The sequence below is a fragment of the Hesperophylax consimilis genome, chromosome 7 (genome assembly GCF_061612785.1).
Source record: "Hesperophylax consimilis isolate HC1 chromosome 7, BYU_Hcon_1.0, whole genome shotgun sequence".
Taxonomy (NCBI): domain Eukaryota; kingdom Metazoa; phylum Arthropoda; class Insecta; order Trichoptera; family Limnephilidae; genus Hesperophylax; species Hesperophylax consimilis.
This window is the reverse complement of record NC_142842.1, coordinates 38,997,488-39,015,899: the sequence shown is the minus strand read 5'-3', so window position 1 is coordinate 39,015,899 and position 18,412 is coordinate 38,997,488. Positions and strand designations below refer to the sequence as shown.

Here is an 18,412-nt window from a genome sequence, read left to right as displayed (position 1 = left end):
TTCTATACATACATACTGTTAACGCAACTATATGCATATTCCTCCACCCAATTACCTGGCCCTGCCTGACTGTGGAGTACCTACATCAACAATGTTGCAACAATTAATTCTACTTGTCCAGTCAGTTAAGAAAACCTGTGCAGTGTACACATTAAGTGTTCCATCATTGCATTTAATTTGAGTATTATGGAAGCTTGTGCAATGGATCACTGCAGTGTCCCCCGAGCCCATAATAACTAATATCGCAAAGACCAGGGGTAAGTCAGAATCCCTTTTCATTTTTAACCGTTAACCACAACTTCTAAATAGTTTTATCAAATATTGATTACAGTCTGCAATAAAGCCACAAACTGATTTGCATACAATGTACTTATAATAAAATTCATACAGCAAAGAACTGTGATAACTATCAAAATAGGCAAGTAATAATGAATTCACTTAATTTATTATACAATAAAAAGGATGTAGACATTAAATCTGGAGATTAACGCTAGAAGTGCTCATGTCAAATTTGTAAATTTCTCTGGAATGAATATAATGTCAAAAAAGTATGTTGACTTCTACATTACACGGGTCACAATTTCATCTTTCTAGACCACCTGACAGGTATTCATAGCATTCGAATAAGGGAATTTTTAGAGTACTTTCTGGTACCTAAATTTAATTTACAAAAACTGACAGGCACTTCTAGTAATTACCCCCCAGAAATGTAAATCAAAGTAATAAATTGAAAAGCATTATTTAATGCAATAACTACGCAGGAAGCAAGCATTGTGCTGCAAGACGTTCTGTTACAGAATGTTTTTCTAACCAACAATCAAATGGTGTTTTAAAAAGCAACAAATTGTTGAAGTTTTACAGTTAATTAGCAGGCAGCCAGCATTATAACTCCGCAAAGTAAAAAAAAAAAAACAGTACATGGTATCATATTTTTGATGATTAGCCTTGACTTACGTTTGACCGAATTTAGCTACCTATTTTAGGCTGTAACTTGGCATACACACAAAGCTGGAGGGAGTGAGTAGCCTGAATAAAACTGGCCTTTAGTTTAATTAATTGTCTGGCAAGATGAAACTGGTCTTTAGTTTAATTAATTGCCTGGCAAGATATAACTGGTATTTAGTTTAATTAATTGCCTGGCAAGATGAAACTGGTTTTCAGTTTAATTAATTGCCTTGAAAGATGAAACTGGTCTTTAGTTTAATTAATTGCCTGGCAAGATATAACTGGTCTTTAGTTTCATTAATTGCCTAGCAATATTGCAATGTGTAGTGTATTACACATTAACATTAACTGCGAAACATGAAATTGCAGGCTGTTTATTAAAAATTCATCATCATTTTTGCAGTTTATTTCGTAATTCACATCAGAAGTATAAAGTTAGCAGCGCACCAGCTAAGGCTACAGAACAAGCTGGTACCTCGAGGTGAGCCTTATACATAACTACACAAAATTTAATTGATTAAATCAAAGGCTCTCTAAAAAAAGCATACTAGGGAAAAATAATAATCTCACATTATTTTGATTTACACATAGGTACTATCAGAGAAATGAATTTGAATAAATAATTACTAATTTATTGTACCTTCTACCACTGAATTGATTAGACAATATATGCAACTAGTATTGTGTTACAGAAACTATGCCTATGAATAAATTATTATGTATTTAGTTAAAAGGTACATAATATATTCTATAGAAATCATAATTTATGTTAGAAAATAACATTATATGAATTGTATGCTGTTAAAGATTCAACTTGGATTTGAATAGTAACAATACATAATGTATATTACATATTTATGAATTTGGTACAAAACTTACAATTTAAATGTTGTTTTACATAAAAGTTAGGATTCTTAAAATTTCAGTCAAAGAGAGATTCGAGAAATGCATTATTTACTTTGAGGACACATTGGTTCTTCTCAGCGTATAACTAATTGAGAATTCAGATGATTTTATTATGTACTTTGACTTTAGAAAAGCACTTCAGCATTGGTAGAATGCTCTTCGTTTCAGAACAGACAAACCTGTTCCCAAAGAAACTAACTGTTGCGATGCTTGGCTTCGAGAATATGCAATGGGTGTTTTTAATATGATTAAAGCATCATTGTGGAGGGGTACTAGTAATGGGAAAACGCAGTCACTACGCAACCAATAATTCAAGCAACAACCAAGACGATAGGTACCACTAGGGATCCATCGTCTCGGGAAAATCCTTTCGATATGTGAGACATACAGCGCAGCATTACAGTTCACATTGACAAAAGAATAACCAAAAGTAGTGATGGAAAAATTCCTGGGAATTTATTTTTGGAGAATATTCGCAAACTGCGGGAATTATCGTCTAAATGGTGAAATCCCCAGATTAACCAATTCGGTTGTCTCCTACAACAAAATTTCATGTTATTTACAAATGTATCGTATTAATTAGAGCACGCTGAGGACAGAACTTTTAGAATGTTTGTAAAATACTGAATAGTACCGAAGATATAAGCAATCAAAATGTCGATATTTGGGGGCAGCTGAAAAGCTTGTGACGTGCACAGCTATACTGTAGCAATACTTGAATTATGAATTTATTTTTGTGGGGAAATCAACAGTTTACAATGTGGTTGGTTTATAAGTTCGCAATTAACTTAACTGAGAATTATGCTGAATTGTGTCTCGTACGACATTACGAGACACAATTACACACATTTTACCATGGTTCACTTTGAAAGCTCATGTCATTTTTGGAATATCGTTATTTTCATAAATAATTAGGAGACAACCTCATTTAGAAAAACTTTCTCATAAAATTTTTTTTTTTTTTTTGGGAATTTATATTAGGTTGGGTAATATTCCCGGGTTCACATCACTAGTGACAGCATTGATAAAATAATTGAAACATTAACATTACTTAACTATACAGGTTCATAATATCAATCCATTCTTCCATCATTGATACAATAAATAATTAAAAATTACATAATATTATATTGATCAAAAGTGAATTCTCATTTTGTGAATATGTAGATACAACTATAACATGTTGCAACAGCTAATCGTGTCTTTGAACAGTCTTCTCTTAAATTAAATGCTAGTAGGGATTGCAATATCGGTGTATAAGGTAGTTTACCAAATAAATAAGTTAAAATTAAAAAAACCAGAAACTTTTCTGTGCCTTTGTAGATTTACAAAAAGCATACGACCGAGTCGACAGGAAAAAGCTATGGAAGGTGTTGTCCAAGTATGGAGTGAATACGAATCTGACTCAGGCAATTGCGTCTCTGTATGAGGGAAGCGTTGCATGTGTTAGGGTAAACGGTGGTTTTACGGGGTGGTTTGATATCACAAAAGGTGTTAAACAAGGCTGCGTAATGTCGCCGTGGTTATTCAATCTATACATGGATAATTGTATGCAAGAATTGAAAGAGGTGGGATTGGGCGCGAATTTGAATAATTTGAAAGTATGTTGCCTGTTGTATGCTGATGATGCGGTGCTGATTGCTAATAGTATAGATGATCTACAGTCTCTCGTGTCTAAGATGAACGAAGTATGCATGAAGAATGAGTTAATGATGAATGTAAGTAAGTCTAAAGTAATGGTGTTTGAAAGAGAGAGTACGAAAACAGTGTGCAATATAATTGTGAATGGGGAATACTTGGAGCAGGTGGATGAGTTTGTGTATTTAGGAAGTATGTTTACGAGAGATGGGAAGGCTGACAGAGATATCGAAAGAAGGGTAAATGCAGGTAATTCCGTTAATGGAGGACTAAACGCCGTAGGCGCTAACAAAAAATTGTCCAAAAAAGCGAAGTTAGCAGTCCACAACGGAGTGCTGGTACCTACCTTGATGTATGGAAGTGAGGCATGGAACTGGCAAAGAAAGGATGAAAGTAGATTAAATGCTGTTGAAATGAGATCCCTGAGGCGTATGTGTGGTAAAACCATGTTTGATCGTGTGAGGAATGTGGAGATCCGCAAAGAGTGCAAGGCTGATGTAAGCGTAATGAGTAAGATTAAGAAAGGGACGCTTAGATGGTTTGGGCATGTAGAGCGAATGAGCGAAGATAGGAGTGTAAGGAGGATATATGATGCAAATGTGAATGGTAGCAGAAGTAGGGGACGCCCGAGGAAGACATGGCACGATCAAGTGAATCAGATACTCGAGTCGGGCCATGTCAAGAGTCAGAATAATAGAAGAGTATGTATGAGACGATGTATGAATGTGAATGAGGCAAGGAGTGTGTGCCAAGACCGAGTTGTTTGGCGGTCCGTCCTCTCTGCCTACCCCTGCGGGGAAACGGCGTGATGGTTAGTTAGTTAGTTAGTTAAAATTAAAAAAAATTACATAAAAATAAATAAGTAAGTTAGTAAACATGTTATGGAATTGTCCCAGATCAAATACAGACAGAAAATTTGTTCAGGCAATTGTGTCACTAAATTAGTTATTGAGATAGTAGTCCTGCTAACTTTCACCAAATCATTTATAATTTGAAATTAGCAACTTTTGGCATTATGTAACACCAAAAAAAATATTTCTACTTTCCATGAATGAAATGTATGATATTTGGCACATTATTTCAAATGAATAAAAAAACGTTTTATGCAATACAAACAGGATTTGAAACCAGATATTTCCGTGGTCTAATATCAAAATATTAAGTGCAAAAGAGACATTTCTCTGGAGAACAACAGTTTGCTTAACCTGTTAGGTGAAAATAATAAGTTTCACTGGATTTTCACCGTCTGTGAATACAAAAGAGTTATCGTAGTTACATCAAATGAAAGACGATTAAATATGTACAAATCATATTATTAATTAGCCAAAGGTCGGCTACAGGTTTGTATATTTCTACAGAATACAATAAATCCAGTTCCGTAAAGAACAAGATGGCCTAAATATAATATTTTTCGTGTTCGGGATTGAGTATGGTAGTTTTCTACCCAGTGCAAATATGTATATATAACAATTATCATAAAATTACTCATTGATTTACAAAAAGTAATTTCAAAGAGGATCTTTGAGATTCAAAATCCTTCAGACTTTCTCACACCGCTCCAAAAGGTCATCATATCAATACATATTATTATTCTACAGCAAAGTACTTTTGCTTATTAAATTATTAATCTTAGGACAATGTTATAAACTAAAGTTCGGCCAAACTTTTAACAACTTTCAAAAGTTCAAGAAAAGAGACTAAACACATGAATACATACATGTAATATGTTATACCTACAAGCTGAATGTCTGAAAAATAATATGAAATTATTCAGATTGTTCAAACAGCAACCAGAATAGTTTTTTTTTTAAATTTGATCTTGTGGAATCCTATAATTGCCATTCCCTCAATATATGAGGAACCTTTTGTTAAGTAAGTACCGTTTTGATTTAACCTTTACTCACTTGAAGGTAAAAATCACACATCACCCGAAGAGGGGTCACTGGGGTGCCCCGTATATTGCGGAGCAATTGTATCTCTTAAATTCCTTTTTCCCTTTCCAGTGCCACTCAGATATTAGTTACTATTTTTTTATACCTATCATTTCAACATGACATCACCCATCTTTGCTCAGCAGTCTCCTTAAGTAATGCAATACTGTAAAAAAGTTACGTAACTCAAATATGTATTATTGTGGCCCTTTCTATGACAGAAGCTGGTCGTACGATTCGGCCTCGATATAGATAAAAATTACATATTATGATGAAAATAAATAAAAAGACGTACATGTAAAAATAAAACTGTTTGAAAAATTGCTTCGTGCTTTCTTCATACTTTTTAATATCAAAATGCTACTTACTTAAAATATGGTATTTTGATTCCTGCAACATCATTGTCCTAAAATCTGGCTTTCGACTACCAAACTTAACTGCTAATGCTTTTTAATACAACCTTTCTAATCCCCTCTTACTTCCATCAGTCTCAACATTCCCCATCAGATGGGGATGCAATAATTCCAATAGTTCCAGGCATTTGGAAGTAATGCGTGGTATCACAAATAAAAGAGCTGCATGACCATCAGTGGTCAATAAAGCAATATTTAAATAAAAACTACATAGACATCCAAATTGATAAACTTGCCCTAACATAAAATCTGGGTATCATTTCGACGAGCTTGATGAAAAGCACATCAGGAGTGATAGAGTTATTTGAATAAAATACAACATCAGTCGTAAGGTGACCGCCCAAGAGCGCATATTGAAATAACTAGACCCTGCACAGAAAAGTAAAGTTCGCTAAATAAAACAACAGTTTGCTGCACAACACATTGTCGGGCTTTTCTGTGCAGATCTGTAGGTACATATTTAACCGGACCGCCTGGCACTAAAAATGAGTGATGTGGGTAAATTATAACACATTTGTAAAATTGCCTACAAACAAAATAAAAGATAATCAATTTTGGAAACAAGCCCAAACTTTTGTTTACCCAATTTGGGATCTGTAGTTAAGTTTATTAAGCAGTCAAATATTTGTGCGCCATTCTAAAAAAACAATTAGCAAGTAGATTTTATTTCCGAGGACTAAATAGTGATTATTACAATGCGAGTTGCCTGTATACTGTCAGATTCATTTATTAACAAATCACGGAAAGGGAGACAGTCACGGAGCCTCCCCGCTTCAGGCAACTTTGTTTGTTCCCCTTTCTTTCATTGGCAGGTTTATCAATTTGAATGTCTATGAAAAACTAGCTAAAAAAAAATGAACATATTGTTACGAAGATTTGACCGAACATTCATTAACCGATAATATTATTAATCTAGTTGTTACTTAGGTTAGTCACTTTGGTTTGTTTACAGCAATTTCCCCCAGGAGAAGACCACCATGATGGTGGAGTAGGAGTGGAACAAGGCGTCCTGTCCCGGCTTGGCCCGGCAGCGCGTGGGCAGACTGAGCGCGGGCAGGGGGGGCGACAGGGAGGGGTAGCAGTCCAGGCCCACCTCCTGCTGGCCATAGCAGCCGGTGAGAGAGGTGGCGGGGAAGTACTTGCTGAAGAGCTGGTGCTCCTGCTGGTCCAGGTCGGTGCGCCCCACGCAGCTCAGCTTCAAGGCGGCGCTCGACTCCCGGCGGGGAAACTCTGACAGCTAGAATTAACATTTTAAAGATGAGTGGTTGCTACTAAAGTATTACTAGCTTGAAATATGTACATGGTAAAAAACATCAGGAAACTTTTATTTTAAAATGAAAAAAGACTTATAAAAGTTAATTTTGGAAATAATATGCAGGAAGGTGTGTATGTGCAGGTAAATCATTTTAAAGAGGTCCTCGCTTGTGTAGTGGTGTACTGGATGGATAAAAAACATAATTTAATAATATGTACGTGAATTTATTTTTGTTAGGAAGCTGAAGAATGAAACAAAAAAAACGTAAAAGAACAATTACATTTAGAGTGTAAATTTAAACGGAATTGGTAAACATCGCTGTGGACCCAGTATCTTTGGTAATTTGCGGGGTAAGAGGGGAATGCGGACGCGTGTTCCAAACTACTTTGCAAAACTTTAGTTTTAACTATCGGTTTGCACAAATACATACATTTTAATGTACATATTTATGCACACCGAGAACGGTTCAAATTGGTTTGAAATAGTTTGGAACATCCACCTTCAGTCCCCTCTTACCCACAGTAGTCCTAAGACGCAGTACACCACCACACAAGCAAGAATCTCTTTTAAATGATTCTACTTTACATGCCTATTAGGTAATTTATAGATGAAACAAAAATTATGTTACCTGTCTCATTTTGGATTCTATGTCGTGATCCTCCAGGAACACAGCGGAGTAGCAGTGGAAGTCCACCTCCTCCTCAGTGTCCTTGTCCACAGAGAAGATGAGCACGCTGAAGGGCTCGCCGTCACGCTTGGCCGTCAGGTTGAAGTTCTTGTGGTAGGACGTGTTCACCCGGCACCCGCCCACAGCCACCGGAACGCCAGGCTGGCTGCAATCATCATTCAATTATTAAAACAAAATCACTATGTTGGCACTTCAAAAATTTAAATGAGGATAAAGAGACTTCAAAATAAAGAAGTAAAATTAAAAACGAATTATATATTATGTGGATTGATTTACACTTACGCAGACCTTCATTACAAACCATAATTACTACCGAATGGTATAATATAATAACTAACCCATTAAGCTTCCTTAGAGTTGTTATTAAATAATATGTATCATTGCAAATGAGGACACACACAATATTATGTCATCTCGCTTCTCATTCGGCAGATTCATGGGTATTTTAAAGCTCCTCATGTTCATGATAAAAATAACACAGCGAAAAAATTTGTATGACAGAAAAATTGTGCTAATTTCTCGATCCTAAAACTCACCATTCGAGAGTTAAGTCAAACTAAAATAAAAATGTAATTACCTGTGCCTTATAGTCTGGATGACTGGAAACAGGTTGGTTTCCAAGTGCTCGTACTGGTTTCCAACAAACACCAGGATACACTTGATAATCTCCGTTTCCATTATTTTGGAGATTTTCCTAATCAATGGTATTTCCGCCTCGCATTCCAGCTTGCTGACCACGGAATGAACGTGGACACCGGAAATCTTGGGCAAGATGACACCGCATGTGCAGGAACCTGGAAACAAAATCAACATTTTAAATGTTCAGCTTTGGATATGCAATATGCATTTCAAGTAAGAATTGAGTTTATTTATCTCTCTTGTTGGAAAATAACATCCAATCCAAGAAATTGAGGAGCTGAATCCAATAACAACTTATGATGAAAATTGTGGTTTTGAGTTGTTTTTTTTTCATTCAAAGTTTTTTGAAATGCGTAAAGGTACGATTCCGAGGTCGGCACCAGAGTGCAAATGCAGCGGCAGACCGCAGACTAAGTACTAAATGTTACAATAATAATAATTATTATTATTCCTTATCCAGAATATTTCTTGGTGAGGTAGCATCTCTGTTTCTATCCAATTTCGGCTTCTCTTCTCCTCTTAACTTTATTCAAATTTCGCGCCATTTGCCGAGCGATTTTGTCCCTCTGTGATATCCACCACTGCCACCAACAGCCAGGAGTGTATGCATGCAATGATTCGACACCGCTTTCAATTGACATCAAGTTTCTATCACAAATGGTTCTTTAAGGGGGACGGCAGCAACAGACTTATCCTCAACCTAAAAGGTCTTAATCACTTATTTATCGGTAAGAAAAATTTTCTTAATATCGCATCAGAAAGCTCCGAATTTTTCCGAATTTGAACAAATACGTCAGCCATTCGACACAACTAGCGAAGCATCTGGGTGCAATGTAACTGCAAATGCTCCCCATGATGAAACAATCCCCATCCAAACGGGAATTCTCATAAAGGATCCCTTTATAAAAGACATACATATCATGGTGGTTACAGAATGTAATGGTCTTTATGCCACTACACGTCCTCGATGGCTCTCATTTTCTATCGACCAAGGCAGCAGGTGGCTGGGCGCTCAGGTGGACGATACTCCAATTACAGGGAATTCGACCAGGGAACAGCAGGATTGACACAGCAACTTTAAAGAAGTAGTTCCTATACTAAATGCCTTAAAATCTCACAACAGAAGATTGAGAAATTCTACTGTTCTGATACAGTCGGACAACAGAACAGTTCTCGCTTATTTGAGGAACGAAGAAGTGACGAAATTCTCGAGTCTCCTGACTTTTCAGATTTTTCTCTATAAGATAAATACAATATAACCCTGCAAGTTCACTATTTACTAAGTCCGGAAAATGGCCTTGCGGACCACTTGTCCCGAGGAACTTGACTTTCGGAGTGGCACCTTCTGCCTCCTGCAACAGAACAGATATTTCACAAATGGGGCAGAACCATTGTGGACCTGCTCGCCTCTTTGACAGCTCACTAAGACAAAGCCTTGCCTTGTCTAATTCCCCGAGTGCTGGCTCAACAACTCCACAGGAATTTATATGCTAGTAGCTCCGAAATGAACGAAAGTATTTTGGCTACCAGACCTGAAACAGAGAGCCTTCAGCCGTTCTCAGGAGATCAAGTATGTAATGTACGGAGATGCACATCTGGTTGCAAGGATGTTTATTGGGAACTGCCTGTTACATACTTTGGTGCCGGTTACAGAGATATTGATAGATACCACCACAGCCTCTCACCCACCGTAAATACTTCAACTGGAGCTGAAAGTGTGGAAAATTGGGGCTGGGATGATGCATTGCAAGGATGTTCCGATAACGAGAGTTTTTAAGGAGTAGCTGGCAAACTTCAACGCTAGCTTCTTATAAGGCAGTGTGGATTAGTGTGAATTACAGAGATCCAATGGGAGCTCAGTTGGCAAAGTTCCTTGCACATCTCAAAATGAAGGTGATCATAATCTACCTATGTAACATAGTTTTTGTTTCATCACTTTCCATGACTTCATATCACTTTTTAAAGGTGTGTTGATTTGTCATTTTTACCCGAGTTACCCGGTCAATTCAAAAAAATTCATGCGTCTAAGTTAGCATTGCATCCAGCTCCTCAATTAACAGATGGTCGTTAACTACATACAAATCAGGTCTCATCTCAAGTGGGTAACGAGTATCAGTAAATATTGTTAAAGACAGATATTCCCTGTAACAGCTAACAACTATGTAAGTTTGTGGTCACATTGTTCAACTCACCTTTACTGGCAATGGCCTCATTGAAGTTGGCCCTGTTCTCACGGTTATCCTTGACAGTGGGCGGGTAGTAGAGGACTCTCTCGCAGGACAGCACTACCAGGGAGGGGCACGGGTATGACAGAGCAGCGTGCACGTAGTCCGTCACTTCGCAACATACATAGTCACATTAGTATTTAATAAAATGTAATAACAAAACCAAACAAATCTTATAAATAGGAGTAGTCTAAGAAAAAGGCTTGGTAAAGTTGCCGAATTCCGCTGCACACTTAAATATGCATTTTATTTTTTAAACTTGGTTTCACCTACATATTTATGTCAAAGGAAGTTGAAAAAATATGCACAAAATAGGTTATTAGGTTCTTAGTTCCGGTTATTTTGATGATTTATGCATATGTGGCGACACGCCACTGATTAAGTCCAGAACATTCCAGCACTCAGACAGTGCAGTGTTTATTTATTCACTTAGACAGTGCAGTGCAGTGTTTATTTAGTCAATCAGACAGTGCAGTGTTTATTTAGTCACTCAGACAGTGCAGTGCAGTGTTTACTAGTGAGTGCAGTGTTTATTTAGTCACTCAGACAGTGCAGTGCAGTGTTTACTAGTGAGTGCAGTGTTTATTTAGTCACTCAGACAGTGCAGTGCAGTGTTTACTAGTGAGTGCAGTGTTTATTTAGTCACTCAGACAGTGCAGTGCAGTGTTTACTAGTGAGTGCAGTGTTTATTTAGTCACTCAGACAGTGCAGTGTTTATTTAGTCACTCAGGCAGTGTACACCGCGGGAACTGCGCCAAAGCCTAGCGACCACTTCGCCGGCCTGTGCCCCAATGCACCCAGGCCCTGCGATATCTTCGCCGGCCTGCGCCCCCCTTGTGCCAACGCCCTGCGATATCTTCGCCGGTCTGCGCTGCGAGCTTTTCGTGCTCGCATCATCGCCATCAAGATCCATTTTAACTTCGGCTCTTTCTTCGCTGGAGCATCAGTAGGAGCCATGGTCTTCAACACCGTAGAGCTACCGACTTCATCGCCGTCATCATGGAGCACGCATTTACATCTCACCGTGATGTGACCTACGTGCATCCCAACGTGATGCACATCAATTACAACGACACAGTCATTCATCGTCAGCAACAACTGTGACTACTCTATTGGGGATCAATAAAGACGCTGCAACTCCTACCACGTCTTTCATTTTACTCTGCATACCATCAAACGTATCTTAACAACAAACATCAGATGATACAAATAAGAAACAAACATGGTGGTCATTAGTTGTTTCTTGTAATAATTAAGATGAAGTTTTATTTTTTTTAAATTGCATAGTAAGCGAGCAGTGAAATTCGCCAACTTTACCAAAAGTTTGGCGACATGAAGGAGAGGATTGGGTGATAAGCAAAGGAAGTGTGGGTAATTAATTTAAAAGGGAATATTTATAAAGGCTTATGGGGACTACTTTAACTCGTCCCACATATGATAACACTAAATAATTACTCCGCCGCCTGAAGCCCCGGGAGAGCCAGGCGCGGACGGGAACGCAACTCTCTGCCATTCTAGTTTCAACTTTCGACCAAACCACCACTCTCTACTACCACCGTCTCTGCGTTCACTTAACTTGTAAATTCATTCTCGCAAATAAATTCAACAAAGATCGCAGACCTTTATCTTTCAATCATCAGAATTCCTTGAACACAGATTTACGATACCGGCAGCCATCGTAAATTACATTTATCCTGCCATACTGGTGATCCCGACTTTACACTGCCATACTGGTGATCCCGACGTTCACGCTGCCACACTGGTGACCCTCGACATTTCTGGTGATAATAATATTTAGTGGACACGGTAGGTCGATCGTTGAAGCTGGAATCCTGGACAATCGAGTAAGTAACTTCCAATCTCATTACTTACAATCTCATTTTCAACATTTTCAAGTCCAGTATATTTATTAGAGTCTGATTGTCGAATTATAAAGCACATTTCAAAAAAAACATTATTGTCCCACCAATTCTAATACTTAAGTATATCAAATATACCCACTAATCTGAACCAAAAAAACTCGTATATTCAAATAGTATAGTGCCAAAAAATCTCAATTTCAGTGAAACACCGCACCAGCAGCTGCAGACCAAGCATCAAATTCTCCGCAGAACGCAACAATTTCTGCAGACCAACATCAATTTCATCGCAGATCAAGGATCTACCGGATTTACTACGCAGGCAGAACTTCAGTTCCGGACCTCGTAACATCCATCACAAATCAATGCCCAGTAATCAACACCAAGTAACGAACCATAATTAATCCTACATACAGTGATTTTACACTTAAATTTCCGAATACGAACATTCTAAAATAACTTTTAAAAAAAAAAATTTTTGCAAGTGTACAATATTGTTACACGTTTATTAAATTAAGTGACCAGACAAGTTGAACTCGTCACAGTACATTCACATTATTTACATTGTATGCACTCTAGATTAAGGGATTTTTGAAATTTTCGGATATCATCAATCTAACATTTTTGAATTTTAAAATTTTTTTAAAATCTATATTTACTGTCGTCATTGCTTTTGTTTCCTTGCTATTTTTACACATAAATCTGCCTATTTTATACTGCCTATTGCTTGCCGTATTATCAAAACAATATGTCATTCGAGAATAACCAGACATCGAACGAAATCCACGGTAATAATTCCACAATGGACACAACAATAAACTCTGTCTCGGTTAAACTACCCGCGTGCTGGCGCGACAACATTGCACTTTGGTTCGCACAAGCTGAAAGCCAATTTTCTAACTCAAGACTAAAGGATGACCTCACCAAGTACAACATTATTGTTGCCGCTTTGGATATGGAGACCCTCAGGACAGTAAGCGACATCGTCATCAATCCTCCTGCAGCAGACAAGTACACTCATCTCAAATCAGCACTCATCGAGAGATTACAAGATTCTGAAGAAAAGCGACTCACGCGTCTTCTAACCGGACTTCAGCTCGAGGACAGGAAGCCTTCTGGACTGCTTCGACTCATCCATGAACTCGCTGGTCCCGGGCTATCGGAGAGCCCAATCGTACGCGTACTTTGGCTGCAAAGACTCCCGCAACACATTCAGGCCATTCTTACCGCACTACCCGACGACAATCTGTTGCAACTAGCATCCACAGCAGATAAAATCTCGGAAGTTTATCAAAAATCTGAATGTGAAACTATGGACAATAAACATTATAATGGCATCCCGAACTCGAATCCAAACATCAGTGCTATATTACAAAATTTACAAGAACAAATTTCGGCACTCACTCTAGAAGTCAGTCGACTTAAAACAACTCGGAGAGATGATCATGGACAGGCAAACATTAATTTCGAAAACCGAAATCCCAGCACCCGCCGCGAATGGCGTCATCCATCGACATCATACCCAAATTCCGCGCACCGACCTCGTTCCAGGTCACGTGGTAGATCGTTACACACTAATAACACTGTACACGGCTACTGCAGTTACCATGCAAAATTCGGTAACAAATCATATAATTGCATCAAACCATGTACTTTTATTAATAATAAGTCAAGAAACGACAATGGAAAACCCGCAGTAGAGACGTGCGATTTTCCTCAAAAAACTTGTCGTCTCTTCATTCACGAACTCGTGACGCGACAGAAATTTTTAATTGACACTGGTGCTGACGTATCTGTTCTCCCAAGATCAAGCTGGAACTCGACCAATACGGTCACCACAGATACATGCCCCACCACATTATACAGTGCTAGTGGGAAACATATAAAAACATACGGTACAAAAACCATAAACCTCCAATTTGGCCTCCGCCGCGATATGAAGTGGAAGTTCATGATCGCAGACGTCTCGAAAGCCATTTTAGGAGCAGATTTCTTACACTTCTTCAACTTAAGCGTCAACTTGAAGAAAGGAACCCTAACGGACCAGTCAACAGGATTGCAGATTAGAGGAGTTTCGCTGCAAGGACCCTCATCTGGCATTTCAACGCTGCCACACTGGTATGGAAAACCAATCTACACCGATCGCAAACCGATTACGTTTGCGTTCAGCAAGAAACAACGTCAAGCATATCTCCGGTCATCTCAACACCGTAGCAGATCCACTGACGTCAAACACATCTCCGGTCATCACAACACCGTAGCAGATACGTTGTCTCGAATAGAAGAGATAAACAGCCCCTTTGTTCCTCGAGACATGAGAGAACAAGCAATAGCCAACGTACACAACGTATGCCACCCAAGCGCCTCCGGCACCTCCAACAGCATACGTCAGAGATTCGTCTGGCCCAAAATGGCAAAGGAAACCAAAACCTTCGTCAAACAGTGCGTCGCTCGCCAGAAAGCAAAAGTACCACGACACACAACTGCACCCACAGCGACGTACGGAAGAACACTTAGACTACCATCTGAATTCTTCACCACAACCCACCGCGAAGAAACCCACCGCGAAGAACCCGACACCTACGTCGGACGCCTACAAAAAAGGTTTAATGAGATGAAACCCACTCCCGCTAGTAACCACAGCGCTGGAAAATTTTTCATCCACAAGGATTTACCGCATTCATCACACGTTTATTCATCAATAGATCGACTGAAACCTGCATTCTTTCAAAGCACAGAAGAAATCCCATCAAGAGGAACCGTCACACAGCCTCTAATAACAAAAATGACAACTCGATCCGGAAGACATGTTCACTTCCCGGACAGATATCAAGCGCAGTAATAATTTGGCAATATCATAAGGCACAGTAATTAGCAAAAAAAACTAACCAGAAACCTTAGATTGACGTATCCATAAATTTCATAAATTAATTGTAACTATCATATCGCAAATGTCAGACAATCTAATAAATTACTGTTACTAAAACAAAAACAAAAAATATAAAATTTACTATCAATAATACGCATATATAGGCATCCTACAATAAAATCTTTATTGTGTAAATATTCACAATACTATGTACTACGTCAAAAGTGCATTAATAAAAACAACAATAGAACTGTCATAACAAGCTATTTTAAATCATCGTAAACAATCATAGTATACACAGGTAGCTCACTACTACGCTAAGTACATTGCGACTAGCGCTCGCCGTTTATCAATAATTATGTTACCTGTATATCATTTATGTACCTATTTACTACGGCGAATAAAAATTCGTACGGCCACAGCTACTATGCAACGGCGGCATGGAGCCACTATTATTATTACTTTGTTATTACTTTCCTGTCGCTAACCGAGCGCAATATTATCACAACATTATGTACCTTAGATTATAAATGGACTTGTGTTTTTATAAATTATGATTGACATTGTAAAATATTCACAGGCTAATAAAGATTTTAGTCATAAATTCAAAGTTAAAAATTCCACCACAAAGTAACGGTTGCAAAAATATAAATAATATAAAAGTACTCACTTTTGTGTTTGGCTTTACAGTCCCGGTCGCACGGGGAGTCGGGGTATTCGCTGCAGGAGTACTGGAGCTGCAGCGACTTGGAGTTGGCAAAGGCCAAGATCAACAGCGGCTCTGGCTCGGCCCGGAGATATTCCTTTTCAAACGTCATTCCCTCGTTCCAGTACAAACAGAACACTTGAGATTTAAAACAGTGTTTAGTGATGTTTTTCACTACATCCGCCCATGCCTGGCAGACATAGGACACCAGCTTTAGGTCCTGCCAGGACACCAACTGCCCCAATATCTCCTTCAGAATGACGTAGTTTGACATGGCCAGGTCCATGCTAGCCGCATCCTGCTCGCTCAGGGTGTCTTCCTGTTCATTCAGAGCTTCTTGAGCTCTCCTAGATATTTCACTAGCATTGCTGTTCCATACCTTTTCGTAATGTTTTGGTACATTCATAAGTGGACATAAAAGTTTCTTTTTTCTTAAATATACATTCAAAGAATCGGTTGCCATTTTAAATTATAAAAATAAATAATACTTGAATTGTGTTTACAATTCAGTGATGATCTTATCGTCGTGGTGGCGCTGAATCGGATCCCCCTTAAGAAGGGCGATGATCAGACAGTACAGGTAGATGAAGAAGGAGATAAGATAGTACAGAAGATAGACGAGCACGTCTCGCATGTGCCGCCACAGTTGGTCTTTGTTATGGATTTCCGTAGGATCATAGACTCCCAGATTTCCTTGGCGAACGCTAAGGTATTCGTACAGCAGGTATATCAGCAGCGGCAGAGAGAGGACGGTGAGCACCCACTGACTATTTAACAGGAGGAGGACGGAGAGCAAGCCGTGGGCGATCAATTTGGTAGGCACGAAGAAGTTTAACTTGGAACAGCACTCGAGAGGGTTCAAATAATCACACTCCAAGTCGGATAAAGTTATAACGTAATACACCAATATGAACAGCAAAGCGCCGTTGTCTAACAAGGCAAAAGAAAACAGTAAAACTTCTGGTATCATGCTGTAATTGCCTATTATTTCAAAACGCCACAGATGGGATACCTGTATATTTGCAAGTTTTCCCTATAAATGTGTATTTCTGCAGGCGAATTAATAAGTTATAGTGTTACAAGAACTGTATTTAAAAGTTTTACGGAAACAGGAGTAGATTGGGCGCTGATTAAAAGCCATAGCGATGTAAGAATATCCGAAAAGGGGTAAACGGGTAAACTACGCGAATTGACGCGAATCTGACGTTTTGTGTTTGTGCAAAAACTGCATAGACAATTTATTATAGGTAGGTTTTTTACGAACCTTGGGTAAGTACTAGGGAAGTGCGAGTTCGATGAAGAAAATTTAAATTATAGTCTATGGTTACAGGATCACAACAGTGTGTTATAACTCTACTTAAGGGAAGTTAATAATTAATATTGTTCATGTAAAAGAAAAGGAGGAACGAGTAAAAAAAGAAATTACTTAGTTACAAAACACTCTTAAAATTTATTTAATAAAATGTATAAAGAAGGGTTAGTCTTAATCTAGCTTAACGATAGTTGTAAATTGTAATTCTTAAAACTAATTGTCCTTTTTCTTAATCCTAAATTATCTTCATTCACTGTCTTAAAAGTTGGGTCACGTTACGAGATAATTATGCAAAAATTGTGCAGACACTTCCCTTTACGATGATTCTGGAATCACGGATCTCCACGTTCGCACTTATCACCGACAACACAAGCGGCAACTTGGGTTGGATCCGAAGGGCGGAAGTTGTTCAACCTGGGCCAAGGCTCCGAAGGGCGGAGTCGGCAGGCAGCGAATTCTGAGTGGGCAGCTTCTGGGTAGGAAAATCCTCGGCACCGCTCCAAGGGGGAGAGCAGGAAGTTTCTCGGCGGAGGCGAGACGGTAACTTCTGCTAGGGCAGCTCCCTGGTCGGAAGAGCCTCGGTGCCGCTCCAAAGGGGGAGAGCAGGAAGTTTCTCGGCGGAGGCGAGACGGTAACTTCTGCTAGGGCAGTTCCCTGGTCGGCAGCTGCCTCGGCGCCGCTCCAAGAGGGAGAGCAGGTTGATGACTCCCAAGATGATGACTGTCGAGTGCGGAAATGTGTCGAGAACTAGGCGAGATCGTGACCGCCAAGAGGGCAGCCTCCTGGGCGGAGGCGCCTCGGCGACCGCCCCAAGGGGGGGCGAGATGATGACTCTCGAAAGGCGAGATTGTAACTGTCGAGAGGGCAGCCTCCTGGGCGGAGGCCCCTCGGCGACCGCCCCAAGGGGGGCGAGATGATGACTGTCTGACTGGGTACTCTTGACTCGGGACTGTTGGTTGCGGAATCTGTCTTCAGCTGTTGAGGCGAGATCGTGACCGCCGAGAGGGCAGCCTCCTGGGCGGAGGC

At 39.2% G+C, this 18,412-nt stretch overlaps 2 protein-coding genes across 2 annotated transcripts; both read right to left on the bottom strand.

Moving 5' to 3' along the window:
• Window positions 1-14: 14 nt before the first annotated feature.
• On the bottom strand, window positions 15-16,551 carry LOC149422739 (uncharacterized). The gene is made up of 5 exons (XM_089633487.1): window positions 16,039-16,551; window positions 10,608-10,751; window positions 8,354-8,570; window positions 7,717-7,921; window positions 15-7,070 (listed from the first exon to the last, which is right to left on the bottom strand). Exons 1-5 carry the CDS (start codon window positions 16,535-16,537, stop codon window positions 6,780-6,782), a joined length of 1,356 nt encoding a protein of 451 aa, XP_089489613.1. The 5' UTR covers window positions 16,538-16,551; the 3' UTR covers window positions 15-6,779.
• Window positions 16,551-17,350, bottom strand: LOC149422738 (protein cornichon homolog 4-like). The gene has a single exon (XM_089633492.1). It carries the CDS (start codon window positions 17,042-17,044, stop codon window positions 16,574-16,576), a length of 471 nt encoding a protein of 156 aa, XP_089489618.1. The 5' UTR covers window positions 17,045-17,350; the 3' UTR covers window positions 16,551-16,573.
• Between the last annotated feature and the right edge of the window lie 1,062 nt (window positions 17,351-18,412).